The following is a 17946-nucleotide window of genomic DNA, read 5'->3' as shown; positions in this document are numbered from 1 at the left end:
ACATGCATGCACACATATATATATACACTCAGGTACACACACAAACATGCACACACACGCACATACATACATACATATACACATGCACACACACATACACCCACACAAATAAACATGTACACATACATATACATACACCCACACACATATACATACACACATATATACACACATACATACATATACATGCATACCCTCCACACACATGAAAACAAATACATAAGTACACCACACACACACACACACAGAAAAGAAAATAGAAAAAAATTAAAAGTAAATAAACAATAAATTCATACCACGCTGAGTAAGAGAAGCCAGACAGAGGGACAAACAATTGTAGGAGCCACTGCATATGAGGTGCCCAGACCAGGCAGATTCACAGGCAAGAAGAACAGGCGTTCACCAGGCTAAGGGAGGGGAAAGGGAGGTATTGCTTAATGGGGAAGAATTTCTGCTGGAGCAGGGTGTGCAAAGATTTTGGATGTGGGCAATGGTGACAGCATTGTGGGCAGCAGTTACTGGTCATTGAGAAGTACTGTGTGTGTGTGTGTGTGTGTGTGTGTGTGTGTGTGTGTGTGATCAATAAAACTTTATTTAAAAACAAAATCAAGGGCTTCATGATGCAGCACTTGCCCAGCCAGCAGGGGGCCCTGCACCACGGCCCCACTAGTGATTGTAGAAATCATTGGCCACCAAGGGACCAGCTTTGCTTTCTTAGGGTTAAATTCGCAGGTGTCTTTTCCTGGATACGTCTTTCCAATTACCTTCCTCTCTTCCACACAGGCTCTTAAACTCACCCTCTTGTGATTCCTCTCACACTCTCTGCCACCTCTGACCCCTCCATGCACAACCTCTAAAGTTTATCTAGGAAGTGGACCCAGGGAGGGGCTCTTTCCAAGCTGGCTGGAACCAGCTGGCATGGCTGCCTCCAGATGTCTCGCTGCTCAGTGCACCTTTGCTGGTGTTCATTCTGCGCCAAGTCCTCCAAGAGGAAGACAGGCATCTGGCCCACGGCCCACCACCCAGACCGGATCTCAGGGGCCACATCCCAGGAAAGGCTCCCAGGAGAGTTCAGCAGCGTGTGCTTGAGGGTGAGAGCCACTGTCATACACAAGAGTGTCAGTCTGTCCAACTGCGGCAGGGTGCCTGCCTGCCTCCTCACAGGTCTTCATCTCATGGTAACAGAGCTAGCGGGCAAGGGGCCTAGGCTTCGACCACGCTGTCTGCTCAGCACCAGCCCCTCACCTCTCTGTGACAGGAGCCTTTCCTAAAGGCCATGGGACCCATCAGCAGCCCACGCTGGTCCAGCAACTCAATCTGGTCCTCCTACTCAGTCAGCTCCACCTGGTCAACCCACCCTGCCACCCTGCCTGGCCACCCCGCCTGGCCACAGCCACACCTACTTGGCATAGGCCTTCTCCACCAGGGCACACCAGAACTCGTTTTTGGAGTTGGAGTGGCAGTAAATGAGCTGGTTGTTGACTGTGGGCAGCCGGTCATCGACGATCACGTCCACCCACTCCCCAAAGCGCCAGAAGTTGAAATGGAAGATGCCGGCATAGCTGTCGGGCTTCTCGGGGTTCCACTCCTGCTCCTTCCAGTCTGGGATGACCTGGGTGGGGGGAAAGAGGCATTGAGAGGCATCTGGCTCCTGAGGGAAGGGGTGTGGCCCAAGAGACAGGACAAGAGGATTGGAGTTTATCCTATGGCTGTGCGTGCACCGTGGGACTCTGCCAGGCCCTTTCTAGCCAGTGTTGTAAAATCCACAGGCTCCCTCCCCGCAAGCCTCCCTCACAGCGTTCCATCCACCTTAGCCGTCCAGGCTGGCGGCCCAGGTAGAATCCAGCAGCACGGCAGACCTCCTTTATTCCCACCTAAGCAGCTCTTCCCAGCCCCTGCCTTCCCCTGGCTTCCCACCCCTCGCCATGTCTGGTTCTGAGATGCTGTAACAGCACTGACATCCACAGTCACTCTGGCCCTCACACAGTGGCAAACCCACAAAATGGCACCGCGCCCCCAAGGTGCCTCCCTACCCAGCTTCACTTCTCTACCCTCTCGCGGTTCCCAGTCCAGCTCCCTGCCCTCAGTCCTCATATCCCCCCATCAGTGGGCAGTTTATTGTCCAGGAAGCCCTCCCTAACTCCAGACCAGACAAGGACCCCCTGGGCCAGGCACTTCTCTAAAACCTGTACTCTCGCTGGGTTAATATATCAAGTGCCCATGTGGCGCTTCACCCAAGGTCTGCTACTGCCTCGGTAGGGTCAGCTCTCTGCGGGCAAGGCTACTTACCTGCTTCCCATCCACCTGGCACAGGTGCATGTGTGTCACACATATGTTGACTGAATGGATAAACTCGCAGACATGCATTAGGACTCTAGTATCTGGTATTTATGAAGTTCCTTGCAAATTGCCAGTGCCTGGGCCTGACATGGATTAGCTCACTGTAATTTTCACAGTAGCTCCATGGAGAGATTGCTATTACCCATCTCAGCCTAATGAATGGTTAAGGCTCTGAGAGGACAAGTCATCCATCCAGAGCCCAGAGTTAGGAGAACAATAATAAAAACATGGCTTTGGAGGCAGGTAGATCTGGGGTTGAGGCTAGGATTCAAAGCCAGGCCTGTGCATTTACTGATGGGTTATTTTGTAGTACATGAACTACTGTGTGGGCCCAGGGCCATGTGGGACATAGAGGACCAAGATGGCCCAGGCGTAATACAAGTCCTCAAGAAGCTTGAGTCTGGTGGGAGAGGAAGGCACGAGGGGGCACACATGGGATGGAGGGGAGAGAATAGGGAGCACTCTCGGAGAAAATAGGGAGCACCTGGGCGCTAACCTCAGCTCTGAGTAGATGTTCTAGGAGTTGGCACAGATGTCTTCCCAAAGACATGAGGACACACAGAAGTCATTTGAACCCCAAGAATCAGGCAGAGAAGGGGGAAATGCCTCAGCTCTCCATGCCAGGGCGACCAGCTAACTCTGCTGGTTATGAACCAAGCACAGCTGGAACTCAGGCAGCTCCTAGAAGAAAGTCACTTAGATCAGATAGTAGTGCCCAGGCACAGGCGAGGCTGGCACACAGCTGCAGCTTTAACTGAGAGGCTGCGCCGGCCGGAGCCTCCACCCCATACACTCTTCAGGGATGTGTTGTTTATACGCTTATACTATCAACAGGGACGCAAGGAAAGGAGAACAGTCTCTGGTGAGACACTGGAAGCTAAAAAATGAAGATGCCAACTCCGGGGAGAGGAACTACCACCATTCCTCCGTACGGAGTGTTGTGAGGTGCCAGGCACAAGCCAGCTGTTTCCATAGTGCCCCACCTCACAGCTATGCCTGATAATGCCCTGGGAAGTCGCTGGCAGAGGCTCGCACAAGCAGAGTTCCAATCTAGGCTTAGAAAGCTGGGCCCAGGCCAGCAACCGGGCATGGTCCAGTATCGCTGGCTGCTTCCTTTTCTCTCCGTACCTCTGTCTTCAGCCAACTCTGAGGCCTTTTGAAATAAAAGCTCCCAGGTTGGCCTCTGTTCCCGCCCCTTGCTCTGACTTCCCAGTTTGCCTTGAAGATAGAGCACTGGGAAAAACTGGGGCCAATACTAGGTGGGGCCATCCTACCGAGCAGATAGGAAAACTGAAATCTAAAGAAGCTGTCCATGGATACAGAACCTTCCCAATGGCGGAGCGCCACACCAAGGGCCTGGCCCACTGCCGTGCTGCCTCCTCCTCAGGGACTCTGCACTGGGTGCTCTGGACTGCAAGGGAGGGAGGAGGAGGAGCCCTCAAAGGGCACGGGGAGGTCCCAGGGCTGGGACCTGGAAGGGTCATTAGTCAAACTCAGGGTTTTGGCACTGAGCCCACTGCAGCTCAAGAAGAAGCTAATGAGGCTCCAGGGCCGGAGATCCAGAGTTGGGATCTCTGGAGGCCTCAGTTTCCCTTCCTGCATCAAAGCCGTTAGCATTAGTGTGGGGTGGGCTCCACAGCGGCCTTTCACGCCCGGCCCCTCTGCCACCTGCTGGGAGTGGGAGGAGAGGGTCCAGACACACCTATCCACATGCCACATCTGGCTCTGCCACATCTGGCTCTGCCACAGTCAAGGAGGCCCCACTAAGCCAAAAGATTGAGGATGCAGCCACAAACAGAACCCGCCTGAGCTTTGGGGGGGGGGGATGGCCAGGTGTGGAACACCGTAGACGCATTAAAGTCCACGAGGTCACAGTGACACCAAACAGTCACTCCTGGGGGAAAGTAGTGGATTGACTTACTTCTTGAGATGGGACATTTAAAGAATGAAACACAGGCCCTGCTTTTTCTGTAGACCATACCAGAGGGCAACCAAACAGCAAGGGAAGGGGGGAGTCTCTGCCTGGAAAAAATTCCCAGGTAATAAATGAGGAAGGAAGGGTGAGACTGGGTGACTTCTATTTTGAAACCACTGATGCATCAATGGTTGTGGGTGTAAAATCCAAGCACTGGGTTGTGGGCAGAGGTTGGGGAATTTGAGACCAAATTTCAGGCTCGCCTGGGCTAGACCCTGTTTCAAAGGACTCTTAGGGCTAGGAATGTAGCTCATTGGGGGAGTGCTTGCCTAAGGTGTAGGATGCCTGGGTTGGCACCCCAGCTCCAAAGTGGTGTCCTATCTCATGACTGTAATCCCAGCATCTAGGAGGTGGAGGAAGGTTGAGCAGAAATCCTGCACACAGCACAGCCAGGTCTAGGACGGCTGTATATGAGACCCCGGCTGAAAACACTACAGAACCTAATAAAGGTGTATCCAGTGGGGTACATCAGAGAGGAAGGGAAAGAGGAGGAAGGAAGAGGGAGGAGGAGAAGAGAGGGAGAGGGAGGGAGGGAGGAGGAGGGGAGAGGGAGAAGGAGAAGGAGAGGGAAGGGAGATGGGGGTGACAAGAGGGCAAGATGTAACTTCTGAAGGTAAAAAGCAAAAACAAAACAAGCCCAAAACTCTGAATCTTATCAAGCCTCTGGGACAGACGCAGGTTACAGAAGGCAAGAGCTAGAGACCATCTCTCTCTCTCTCTCTCTCTCTCTCTCTCTCTCTCTCTCTCTCTCACACACACACACACACACACACACACACACAGCTAGAGACCATCTCTCTCTCTCTCTCTCTCTCTCTCTCTCTCTCTCTCTCTCTCTCACACACACACACACACACACACAGCTAGAGACCATGTCTCTCTCTGTCTCTCTGTCTCTCTGTCTCTCTCTGTCTCTCTGTCTCTCTCTCTCTCTCTCTCTCTCTCTCTCTCTCTCTCTCACACACACACACACACAGCCAACAAAATCCACCTGACAAATGACCCAGTTTCTTCAATAAATAAATTTCAGGTGAAATGAACACAAGAAAGGGCGACTAGGCCATGACCTTTACGGAGTTCTGCTTGGAGCCCACACAGGCTGACTGTGGCCCTGGCTGCAGCCCTGGTGTGTTTGAAACCAGAGCACTTACTGTGTGTTAAATCCCTCAAGGCAGGCACCCCTAATCTGGGATGGAAGTCCCCAACTCTGAAAGGTTTTAAGCACTGACAGATGTTCAGAAGATTTTTGAGTTTGGAGCTGTAGATCTGGGTTTTTCAGATTATGAATGTTCAATGAGTACGGTTATATAAACAACAAAACCCCCTGAAGTCTGGAATTCTGGGTTCTAAATATATTTTGGTTGCATATTAGTATTGTAGTAAATATATATGTATATATGCATACATACATATTATATTGAAGTTAATGATAAGTTAAAAAATCATAATATATTAACATATGGGGAAAGTTGCCTGTATGCATGTCTGTGTAGTACTTCATGCCTGGCTCCTGCAGAGGTTAGGAGGTACAGATGGTTGTGAGCCACAATGTGGGTGCTAAGAATCAAACTCAGGTCCCCTGGAAAAGCAGCAATCACTCTTATCCACTGAGCCATCTCTCCAGCCCTAGCGAATCTCTCTTTTAGAACTGTAGCCATCAGCATTTGTGAATGAAGTGATACTGTAGAGATGCAGGGAGACTGAGAGTGGCTGCCCCGTGGTCCCTAAGTGTCATCAGGGACGCCAGGGCCTGACCTGCCAGGGGAACCCTAAGGAGGGAAGTGGGGGACACCCTGCTGCTCTCCTCACCTCAGCATCTCCTTCTAGGCTCCAGAGAAATCTGCTATGACTAGCTGGGCATGGTGGCACATGCCTTTAATCCTAGCACTGCGGAGGCAGAGGCAGACAAATCTCTGTAAATTTGAAGACACACACACACACACACAAACTACCATGACTGCAAAACTCCTCATGATGCCTTTTGGGGTGTCCCATGTGCCTGTACTTCCCCCTCCTTTATTCCTGAGTGCTAACCAGGCAGCTGGGTAACCATCTTGATCCCCAGCTCTAGTCTCCCCACAGCCCTCTCAGTGGGGCTCCTCTTTGGATCCCTAGCAGCTAGCTTGGCCTAGCACCAAAGAATCAGCAAGAATCTCCAACACTACCCACCTCTGTGGTGTGTGTGTGTGTGTGTGTGTGTGCATGTGTGTGTATGTGTGTGTGTGTCTGTCTGCTGTCTCACTCTCTGTCTGTCTGCATTTCTATGTGTATCTTTCTGTCTCTGTCTCTGTGTCTGATGTTTCTGTGTGTATGTATATCTGTCTGTCTGTCTGTCTGTCTCTCATACATACACACACACACACACACACACACACACACACACACACACGGGGAGGGGGCACACAAACAGGCAGATGCATTGAAAAACTATTGGATGTAAAGCTCCTCATAGGCCTTGGATGGGAACCACATGCCCTCTGGTGTTGAGTTTCCTGGAAAGCTCTCAGACTCAAGCGCCTGGCTGCAATGCCCCCTGGACAGCACCCAACCCTGTGTACAACTAGCCTTGGGGTCAAGAGTCCAGGGAGGGTGGCACTGCCCAGGAGCTGCATGTAGGGTAAGCAATGTGAAAGCGAGTGTAACGAACGGGAGCCAGGCAGGAGCTTTGCAGATCCCTGCCTTAGATCCCAGGAGATGGCTTAGGACATTTCTGAGCAACTCTTATGAAATGGCAGGGTGGGGCTGCCTGGGGGATTCTGTGTTGCCTGAGTTGGGCGAGGTGAGACCCAGGCCTTTTTGAGTCCTGAACTTAGTAGCCCTGCTGTGGAATTCCTCAAGTCTTAGCTTCCGATCTCACATTCAGACACGGGGAATGGGGAGGCCAGGAAGTGATGACCCTCCCTGTGCCCCCAGATCAGGGCATCACGAGCCCAGGGTGGGCCACACTGCTCTGGCCACAGTGACTCACACTCATAGGGCAGGAGAATGCTGGTCTTCCCCTCTCTAGGCACGGTGTGATGGTCAGAAATCCCTTCAGCTGGGACATCTGAGCCTGATTATAGTGGGGAGAACTTACCCCATTACCACACTCTGGGACCACAGAGCCTGACCTGACACCTGCCTGTCCCTTCACAACACCTGCCACCATCAGCATTGGCCTGCTGTGCAGTCTCAGGTAATGCCCTCCACCTTTCTGAACCTTAAGTTCCTGTTCAGTGAATAGACCTTCCAACCCTTCTCTCAATATGATATAGCGTCTGTAGGGGTCACTGGGACAGGAACAACAGGCGACTGGAGAACGAGCACCTTCCAGGGTGCTAGCTGGCCCAGAAAGGTTGCCTGGGGCCACACAGCAGGTCATTGGCTGGCAGAACAGAGCCCCACAGCTACAGAGACGCTGGCTTTCCTGGCAGAGGATGAAAGACAGCAGGACTCCTTGCTCTGTGATTCCCAGTGGTTTCCATGGCAAATGCATCATATCCACTGTACGCATTCTGGGGACACTGCAGTCAGTTCACAGGGGCTGGAAGCCAGACTCTTCTCAACTCTGCCTCTCTCAGAGGCCAGCAGCTTCAAGGCTGTCTGGATGAAATGGATGGTGGCATTTAGGGAGGGGCATGTGAGAACACCGAGGCTCCTGAGCCGTGGGGAGGCAGCATAGGGAGGGGTCTCTGAATGCTGTGAGTAAGGGGCAAGATAACAAAGGTGGAGGGAGAAGCCCTTGGAGTGCATAGAAGCTAGGGGCATTGCAAACCCACCCACGGGGCCCTCTGAAAACGCAGTTTTAATGAAGAACCTCGCTGTTGCCTCTTTCTCTGTAAGAAGAAATCATCTTTAAGATGTCATCCTAATAAGGCTGGTCCTCAGAAGAGGTGGGACAGCATCTTTCCCAAGCCCGTCACAAGAGGTCACAGCTGTAAGATCAAAGGTCAAGAGTCAAGCTCTCAGCCCACCCCACCATTCCCCAGAATGGAGGCCTCCTCCACTGGGCCTCAGTTGTACCTATCCAAAGATGAGTGAATATGGGAGGCGATGAGGGTTGAACCGTGAAAGATCTTGCTAAGGTGATGTCACTGTCAGCTACCCCAACGCCAAGATCAGAGGAGAAAGTTTCAAAGATGTGGCACAGAACCAGACTGTATTTGGAAGGTCAAGCCCAGGAGAAGGTGAGGGACTTCTAAAGGACACAGCCAAGCAGTGACCAAGACCAAGCTAAATTAGTGTCTGTCCTGACCACTACACTCCCTGCCCCAAACATAGCCTCGGCGTGTTCTTTCATACCCTAGAGGATTGGTACCTGCAGGACAGCCAGGAGACATATGACAGATGAAACTCAGTCCTCACGAGAGATCTCACTGCCCAACCTCATCCTCAAGGCTGGCAGGGTGGAGGTCCTCAAAACCACAGGGCCCACAAGAGAAGGCTTCTGATGCTATGGGCTTGTAGCAAAATATACAAACCACACCAAGGAGACACACACAATACCACAGAGGGGAGGGCACACAGTCTTTATTGTGTAACAGGCACAACAGAGACACTCATGTCCCCCCAGGGCAGAAGGAGTGAGGCAGAGTTGGGGCACAGGCAGTATAAACCAAGGGAGTCTCTAAAGCTGTGGGGAGAAGTCAGAAAGAGAAGCAGAAAGGCAGAGGCTCTGTCTGGGTATGGCTCCCTAGAGTCAGCAGAGTCCAGAAGCACCGGCCAGTGCTTCTGCAAGCATGTTCCAGAGCAGAGGCACCAGTACAAGAGACTGGTACCACAGCCTATCTCCTGCCTCCAAAATCCTGAACCTGAGCTCTCCTGGCAGCCCACGCACTGGGACAGTGCCTACCTTCAGTATCCCCGATGGAGGCAGCCTTGAGACAGTCAGGGGACACAGCTGAGGTGCCCTTGGCTGATGCTAGGTGGCAGGTGAGGCTTCTCAATGGGAGGCTCTCAGGATGTGCAGGGCAAGGGCCAATGAGACTTGGGGTAGGGCTGAACCCACAGAGCCTAACCTGACTCTGTAATAACTGTGAGCCTCCTGATAACGGTGCCACAGTTCTCCTGTCAGTTTGCTGACCCGGTTGCTCTGGACAGCCTCCAAGGCCAGCGCTAGGCATCACAGCCGGACAGCTCCAGCCCACTTCAGCCATTACGCATATCATATCTGCACCCTGCCCCAAGCCTTACCCATGGGCCTGTTCTCCAGGAGAACAGCCAGGGAACGCCCAGGGAGGTGACAGCAGGACACAACACCTTGACCAGTGAGCAGCAACTGCCAGCCTTCCTAAGGGGGTCATCAGGGTCTCTACCTCAGAGCCCTGGACCCCTCTAACTCAGTTCTCTGCACTGCACCAAGGAAGGCTGAGTCAGGATGACTTCCACTAAGCCCACAAGCCAGTACCAGCTCAACAATTAAACTAGTTAGCCTTAGTCCTTACCAGGAATCGCCCTCAGGCACACAGCCGTACTATACAGTCACGCTCTCTCTCAGTATACATGAGTGTGGGTAGCTAGAGCTGTTTCAGTTTCTACACATTCTCTCACTTCTCCATAAAAACCAGGCCCAGACCTGGAAAGCCAGTCAGATCAAGCCCCGCTGCCATCCTGCCCAGGTCTTGAAGGCCCTACGGTCACAGCAGGCTGATGCCGACACTGGGAGGAGCACCTTCCTGTTGCCAGAGCGTTGCTGGGCATTCACCTCCTGGCTCCAGCTTCGGCCAGCAGGGACAAATGCTATCTTGTCAGGTTCCCCGGAAGCTGTTCCTGTCCAGCCTCAGTCTCCTGTCCCTGAAGGGAGGAATCGGTGCTGGCTGTTTACATCTCTTGGTCAGTTTCTTTATCTCTCACGCCTGCTCTTCACCACAATAGAGCAGAGATGGCAGGTGGCCCGTCCATCTTCCCACGTGGACCCGAAAGGCCTCTACTGTCTATAGCAGCAGCATTCAGCTTCTAGACTACGGAGCCATGGGACATCACTGTGAACTGCAGCACTGGCACCGGGAGGGGGGGGGGTGTAGCACTCAGAGGGTCTCTGGCCAAGATGAGCACAGAAGGAGCAGCTAGAAGAATGTCCCCAAAATACACATGAGGAAGGAGGTCCAGGCAAGGGAGAGTTGGGGCCAGGGTCAGGACAGACAAGGCTGTCATCAGAGCTGGTTAAACACCACGGAGGCCTTTAGGTTGGCAGGCTCCACGCCCTCGCCAAAGGTGATGAGGAAATACATGACCTTGCGGATCTTGGCTAGGTCGGAAAGACGCTCCCCAAACTCCAGGGCGTCTGCCTCATTCCAATCCATGGCATCGGAGTCTTCCTTGCGCCAGAAGATGGCAGCGGGGTCCAGCAGCTGGCGTGTCATGAGGTTGGTGAGGTCAGGCGTCCAGTTCTGCGAGGTGCCCGTGATGGTGACCTTGCCCGGCTTGTCCAGAACCACGTCCCAGTGATCAAACTGAAGCTTCTGCTGCTGGATGAAATCGAGGCGGTAGACGGACTCGGCCGGCCGGAGCAGCTTCTCGCCATCCTGCTTCTTCTCCCCGCGCTGCTTCAGGCTCTCTACCCGGAGCCGCATCTGCTTGGTCAAGTCCTGGTCCAGAACCAGCGGCATGTCCAGCTGCTGCTTCTGTGGCCCGTCCTCTGCCATGGCCCAAGTGCTACCGCTGTTGTCACTGCCACCACTGCCACCAATGCCAGGGAATCAAGTGGGCTGGAGCCTCGGATACCAAGAGAAGAGGCCGCCTGAAGGCCCGCCTCCCTTCCCAGCCTTTCTGGCCCCACCCAGTTCTCAGAACAGGGGACACACAGGAGTGTGTGTCCAACTGCCTTCCAAGAGGTAAAGCCGTGGCGTCGGCAGGCTGGAGGGTGGCAGGCTCCTCGGGGACCAGAGCACTGGTATCAACTGCTGTGGCAACCACCTTGACTACAGTGGAGGTTGGCTTGTTTGTGAGGAATGGGACACCCCACAGGGCTGTTGGGAGCTAGGTGGGGTTAGACACTCACGGCGGTAACTGAAGACAGTCCAGGAAGAGCGGGCAGGGCGGGGTAGCACCAGTGGCACATTTTAGATTTCTGTAGTCGGCCAAGCCAACTGTTCATGGTTGCGTCCCCCTCGTTCTCTCACAGTCCCTGCAGTTCCTGTCAGATGTCTTGGGTGTCATCCTCTCCTTTGTCATCATCAGGACCCAGTCCAGCTGTCACCTCCCATCTGAACCTACAGCTCTCAAATCCCAAATCATCTGCCAGACAGACCGCTGGCTCAGCTCCCGGAGGCCATGGTTTAATCGATCCAACCACACACTGCACCACATAGCCACAGGTCTGGCTCTCACTTCCACCAAAATCCTACCAGCCATTTCACCTAAATTGATCCTCTATCTCCCCTGGGAGACATCAGGCCAGGGAAGAAGCTGGAGATGTATGACTGGGACAGTCTAGGGAACCAGAAGGCCAGATGCGGGCCAAGTAAACCAGTGGGGCTTTGGGGTTATGGACAGCACAGGGCTCGTGATGCATGATGGGAAACTTGCCTGCTTCTTTCTGTTTGTTTGTGTTTTGTGTTGTGTTGTATTGTTTTGTTTTGAGACAAGGCCTCACTGTGTAGCCATCCAGGCTGGCCTCAAACTCCCAGACACCCTCCTGCCTGAGCCTCCCACGTGCTGGGAGGTATGAGTCACTGTGGAGAACTGTTTTGTTTGTAGAGTACCGGGAATTGAACTCAAGGGCTCTATAACGGAACCACATGCTCTAGATCAGCTTCTTTTATTTTAAGGCAGGATCTCATTAAGTTGCCTAGACTGGTTCCAATCTCACACTCCTCCTGCCTCAGCCTCCCCAGTGGGTATTTTAGAATGAAATAGGAGTTCCAAGGTATCAGTGTAGAGCACCTAGCATGGACAGGATCCTGGATTCAGTTCCCAGTGCTGAGAAGAATAAGTCAACCCAAGCCCTGGGGTGAGCCCTCAGGGCCACTAGCAGCAATTCCAGAAAACAGTAACAGTACGAGATGAAGTCCAGTTGCCTGCCCATCGGCTGGCCTGCTGGCCTCGAGGACAGTGTGCCTGAGAGCAGGTACACAGGCACTGCTACTTACTCTCAGAGGAGAAATAGCTTCTGTGCTTCCAGCTCTACAAACTGATCCTAAAAGCATTTTCATTGCATTGCATTGATTGATTGACTAATGTGTGTGGACATGTGAGGCTGGGGGTGGGGGGAATCTGAGGGAGTCATTCTCTCCCTATGAGGGTCCAGGATTGAAGACTGTTAGGCAACAAGCTCCTTCTCCCACCTAGCCACATGGCAAGCCCAACTTGTGTGCGTATGTTTGCTTACATCTGAGAGAGTGCTGTGCTCGTGCCTGTGTGTGTGTGTGTGTGTGTTTGTGTGTGTGTGTGTGTGACTAAATGCAAATGAGTGTGTAGTGTGACAGCTGCTGTGTGTGAGCAGGGTCCTGGGGACGGAAGGTAAAGCTCTGCCTAAGGCGGCAGGTGCTTCCCCAGTGAGCTGGACTCTGGCTCTTCTGTGCTGGACCAGCTCCCCTGACGGGCAGGTGTGGCATCTGTCTTGTTCATCACAGTACATGAGAACAGGGCTTGCCATGCCCAGGGGATGCTCAGAAAGCAGAATCAATGGCAGAAATGCTGAGTGATGAATGAATGAATGAATGAATGAATGAATGAATGACAAGAACAAAAGGTGATTAAGGGACTCAGAGGCCTAGAAGGTGAGGTAGAGAATGTCTGAAGTGCTTCAGGAAAAGGGGTTCTAGGCAAGCTGTGGGTACATCAGTAAGTGATTAAAGCTGAACATGGATGGAGCTGATGCCAAGAACCAGAGCAATGGGGGTCAAGGGCAGAGGGCAGAGATTAACCTTAGAGACACAATTATCTCCAGAAAGGCTGAGAAAGTAAAGCGGCAAGCACGTTGTGCCAGGCAACAAGCCAGCACAGCGGGCTGGCAAGGACAGCAACACCAGAGGCTGAGGCCGAGGAAGCTGGCATCTGTATTGCCGCTCACGAGGGGGGTAGAGGGGGAGGAGTCGGATCCCTGCATCCCTAGGGAAGGGAGAGCGACTCAGCCTCTCCTAATGAGGATCCAGGCCATGACACCTCTTAGGGAGGCCTGGCCCACTCCTGAGCAGAGGGGCACGCCTTGCACGAAGTTAGGGTGGAGGATGTGACTGCCGGGGTCAGGGACTCACTGACAGCAGGAGGAAGGGGTTGCAAGAGTCAGCAAAGAGCTGTGTGGTACGTTGTGGGCAGCGAGGGAGGAAGGACAGGGTGCTAGCCAGTCTGGACAGACCCTGTGAAGAGCCACTCAAGGCGGGAGGAGGGCGGTGGGAACTCAGGAGAGAAAGGCCACTCGCTCTGAAGTGGCATCTGTGGTTGCAGAAGTGTGCATGAGAACTCCTCAGCGCATGACAGACTGGAAGGAAATAAGAAGACCCCTAATCCCGCTGCCTCTGGATGGCGGAAGTCACTTGGGTCTTTTGTTCACATCACATCTTCCAGTCCCCGCAACATCCTGTGCACACAGGACGCTTCGTCCTCCGTCCATCACTTCTCAGTGACCCAACCCATAACTGAGGCATGGGAACCATTCAACATACTGTTTTCCTTGGTGTTGAGACAGGGTTTGATGAGTAGGTCAGGCAAACCTGGAACTCAAGATCTTCCTGCTCCCATCCCTGCAAGCTGCGAATTATTCAAACTGGGAACAGAAATTGTTGCTTGGTCCCCATATCCCCTGGCTCTCCCGACACCGCTCAGGACTGTCAATCTCATGCCTCTCTTCCCGCCCCCAGCACATGTATGTTCTTGTTGTGCATCGTGGTCACTTGTGCCTTTTCTTCCGCCCAGGGCCCCAGCTGGCTCCTCCTCAGTCCCAGGCAGCTGCGTGCTGGTGGCAAGTTCATCCGGGGTTTGGGGCTGCACCAGGCACTGGGGAACCTTGGCCTAAGCTGAGCCTGGTGACACGTATTTAATGTAATCACATCCCAACTGTGCGTACTCATGGCCTGGTCACTCAAATCCACGGTCTGCCTTAGGCGACAAACTACTGAGTTGGGGAGACCATACTGAAGCCCCGTGAGTCCCTAAGACAGGGAGCCTTGCGAAGCACAAGGGGAGAGGGGAAAAGAACCAAAGTGGGCAAGGAAGGGACTTCCAAACACCCACGATTTGTCCCTAGGTCTGGGAAGTCAGGTTCACACTGAGCCCCAGGGTCAGTGACTAGAACAGACTCCGCCTGGCTGGCTTTGAATGCTGTGCTCACCAGCCCCAGGTCACCTTGAAGTCTAGGAATAAAGGAGCAGCTTCCTAAAGGAAGATAAAGAGTGCTCCAGGCATGACACATCTGCATCTGAGGTTCAGCACTGGGAATGTACAGCTGGGTGGGGGGGTCAAGGTGCGACTCCTCTACTACCTTTCCAGAGAAAAACCAGAGGAGGGCAGGGGAGGCCCTGCAGGGCAACAGGACAGAACAAGAGAGGTGACAACAAACAGGGCCCAGTCAGTGGGGACAGCAGGGGATGTAAGGCACAGTAATGAGCTCTCCAGGGCCTCCTTGTAGGAACCAGAGGCTGTCACCACAGCAGCAGCAGCAGCAGCAGCGGCAGCATCGGGAGGTAGAATGTAATTAGCCTGGAGCACCCAGCCTTGCCCAGCTTCCCTGGGGCCAAACTCCTGGAGACCACCGTGGTTGGACCCTCAGCCTGCCAACAACCAGCCCTCCTCCACTAGCTGAATAGGGGGCGGGGCCTGGGAGGCCCCAGAATGCATGGCCAGCCCTGCTTAGGCTCCAGCCTTATCAGACACCCAGGGAAATGGGCAGCAAGGTCAGCTTTGGAGGCACAGGGATGAACTGGGTTCAAGGTGGGGCAGCACCTCTATTCTGAAAGCTCTCGGGGTTCCCCCTCTGCTCACCACACCAGACTCAGCAGGAAGGGGCAGACCGGGCCAGCTCTGCCCCTGGGGAGCTCACCTCTAGAGGGGAGACTCAGATAAACAGGCAATTACAGGGCAGGGCGGAGCAGCACACAGCACCTCACGCCCCTCCAGCCTCAGGCCTTGCTCAGGGTAGGGCTGGAGGCTGCAGCATTGAGGACTGACCTCCACCCAGAGAATGGTTCCCTCCTGAATCCTCTCTGGCCCTTGATCCCCACAACGCGTACTCTCATTCTCCGGTCTGTGAGGCTGTCCAGTACGGACTTCCCATCCCTATAAGCCATAGCATTGGACTCAGTCTGAGCACCAAGGGCCCACAATGGAAGTAGCTGTGACCCTCACAGGGATACCTACTGAGTGGCTAGGGGCGCATGTCCAGGATCAGGAGAGGCTAACAGAAGGCATGGTCTTGGCTTTGGCTAAGGACACAGCTCCCTCTGATGGCCAATAGATGCCTAGAACTACAAGGAAAACTTTTACCCTATCCCTGTGTCCTGTTTGATGGAAACACTTCTCTTTTTTTAATTTTAAAACATACTATTTATTTACTTGTGTATCAGGGGACACATATTGAGGTCCAAGGACAACGTGTGGGAGTCCACTCTATCCTCCTACCACGTAAGTCCTATGAATCAAACTCGGGCTTGAGAGCGAGGGCCTGGCCCTGCTGAGCCACCTCCCCTGCCCGGTCACTTTTATGTTGTACAAATAATAATTATTTAAATAGAGGTCAGAGTGCTCATCACACCGCCAGGATCCTGTAAGAACAGTATCTCCTCTTCCTCCTCGTCCTCGTCCTCCTCCTCCTGCTCCTGCTCCTGCTCCTCCTCCTCCTCCTTGGCTTTCAGACAGGGGTTCATACCTGCTAACTAGTCTTGAACTCACTGTGTAACTGAAGATGGCCTCCCCTCCCTAGGAAGGTGTTTCTTTTAAGAATTGTGTTTAAGGTCTCCTGCCGAGTGCTCCCACAAAGTTCCAAGTGGCAGGTCTAGGACCCATTCATTCAGTCCCCAAACCTTTGCCCCTGGCCCAGGACATCACCATCACGAACCCAGGAATCACAAAGCATGGAGCAGTCTAGACCACACCCTGCTGAACATCGGGGAAAATGGGGGGCCCAGAAAAGACAGCAACTGGTCCATGCCACCCAGCAGTTACTGAGCACTGAGGGGTGTCACCACACCGAGCTACCACAGGCAGTGTGCACATGTCACAGTGCTCTCTGCTCCACAGATGCTCGTACCTCAGGAGTGAAGAAGAGACACACCCAAATCACCTTGGGGATCCCAGGCTAAGCAGGCAAGGAGAGACCAGCCTGCCAACTGCGAAGCTCAGCCCATCCCAGCACCAGGCTTTCAGGAAGCCACGCTCCTCACTGAGGCCACACCCTGCTGCAGGCAGTGAGAGCCTCAGGCTATCTGATTACCCACCCCCACCTCCACCCCGCACCCGCCTGTCCCCAGGCCTCACCTTTTGCCAGAGTGACTCTCGAGAGGCTAGTGACGAGCAGGCAGCCACAAACCAGCAATTGCCCACCTGGCCCTGGTGCAAGTCATGGGAGCTGATGCCGTCGACAAAGAGCCGGGGATCGTCGCAGATATCCTGCAGAAGCAGAGGGGAGGAACATGAAGAACGAGGGAGCACGTGCCCCTCCAAGGCGGGAAAGGGCCCCTCTCCCACAGAAGGGACCCCTAAATCCAGCTTTCCAAAACGTCTTCCCACTAAGGTGTGCTGACGAGTGGTGGGTGAGGAAGGACCCAGAGTGCTGGACCCTGGGCCACCATCCTCTTGCCTTGTGTGGATCTCCCTATCTGACCCCCTGGCCCCAGAGACAGTGCAGTCAAGTGACAACCCCCCCCCCCAAAGGACCCATGGTGGGCACAAAAGGAGGCGCTTTGGGCAGTGACAGGGTTGCTACTGCATTCTAAGGATGAGGAGTGGAAGCCCAGAGAGCAGGGACTTGTCAGAGCACAAGACACGTGAATCCCCGAGTGGAGCAGAAATCATTTTGATTTTCCATGGAGACCTGTAGGTATGTCTGGAGGGGCACAGGACATGTTGGGACCCAGTCTGGGGCAGCTGCTGGGCAGAGTCATGTCTGGCAGTACTTAGATCCTGCCCTCCCTCAGTTCCTGGAAGCTTGGTCTGGTTTTCCCATCTCTTCAGGGTTGCCCTTAAAGACCCCCAAGGGAGTGTTGTAGAGTTCAAAAAGTAAGGCTTTGGCTTCTGCACTGAGAGACTCAATCTGAAAGCATAGTTCCCTGCCTCCCACAAGGCCTGACACCCCGCCCAGCCTGGTGCTGGATGCTGGCTGGATCTCAGAGAGCCAACAGCAGCATGGGCCCAGCCTAGGGGAGCAGCTAGGCACACAGTCGCAGGCCCTCCAGAGCCTAATACTTCCATGTGGGCCAGGCTGCTGTGAGGGGTCCCTTCCCTGCCCAGATCAAGTCTTCTCAGAGCTGTGAGTGTGTCTGTCTTCAGCAGGTCCCCCCAGGCCTCCTCTCCATCCGTGCCTAGCTCCCCATAGCTGAGAGCTGAGGTGAGGAGGTCAGAAGGTGGGGGAGGGATAACTCAGCCATAGTGCCGGCACCATGATCCAACCCTGCTGGCCCTGAGAACTGACACTGTGCCCATTTCACAGATGAGAGGTTGTGTGGCTGCCTCTGGGCTTGACAAGATCATCTCCATATTGAAGCTAAGCACCTGTGATG

The 17946-nt window shown here is 53.8% G+C and overlaps 2 protein-coding genes across 2 annotated transcripts in view; both read right to left on the bottom strand.

Annotated features, from left to right (window-relative positions):
• Window positions 1-17946, bottom strand: part of Capn5 (calpain 5) — a 55396-nt gene that overhangs the window by 13210 nt on the left and 24240 nt on the right. The window contains exons 3-4 of the mRNA XM_052158271.1: window positions 16706-16837; window positions 1404-1612 (exon numbers count right to left, since the gene is read on the bottom strand). Coding sequence (XP_052014231.1) covers window positions 1404-1612; window positions 16706-16837 — 341 coding nt within the window. The remainder of the gene's footprint in view (window positions 1-1403; window positions 1613-16705; window positions 16838-17946) is intronic.
• Window positions 1619-16778, bottom strand: Omp (olfactory marker protein). The gene is made up of 2 exons (XM_052158282.1): window positions 16706-16778; window positions 1619-11008 (listed from the first exon to the last, which is right to left on the bottom strand). Exon 2 carries the CDS (start codon window positions 10936-10938, stop codon window positions 10447-10449), a length of 492 nt encoding a protein of 163 aa, XP_052014242.1. The 5' UTR covers window positions 10939-11008; window positions 16706-16778; the 3' UTR covers window positions 1619-10446.

Source organism: Apodemus sylvaticus, chromosome 1 (assembly GCF_947179515.1).
Source record: "Apodemus sylvaticus chromosome 1, mApoSyl1.1, whole genome shotgun sequence".
NCBI classification, from domain to species: Eukaryota; Metazoa; Chordata; class Mammalia; order Rodentia; family Muridae; genus Apodemus; species Apodemus sylvaticus.
This window is presented reverse-complemented; position numbering and strand designations above follow the sequence as displayed.

Bases quoted from the DNA above. Each gene is read 5' to 3' on its own strand.
- Omp (XM_052158282.1), bottom strand. From the start codon at position 10,938: ATGGCAGAGGACGGGCCACAGAAGCAGCAGCTGGACATGCCGCTGGTT.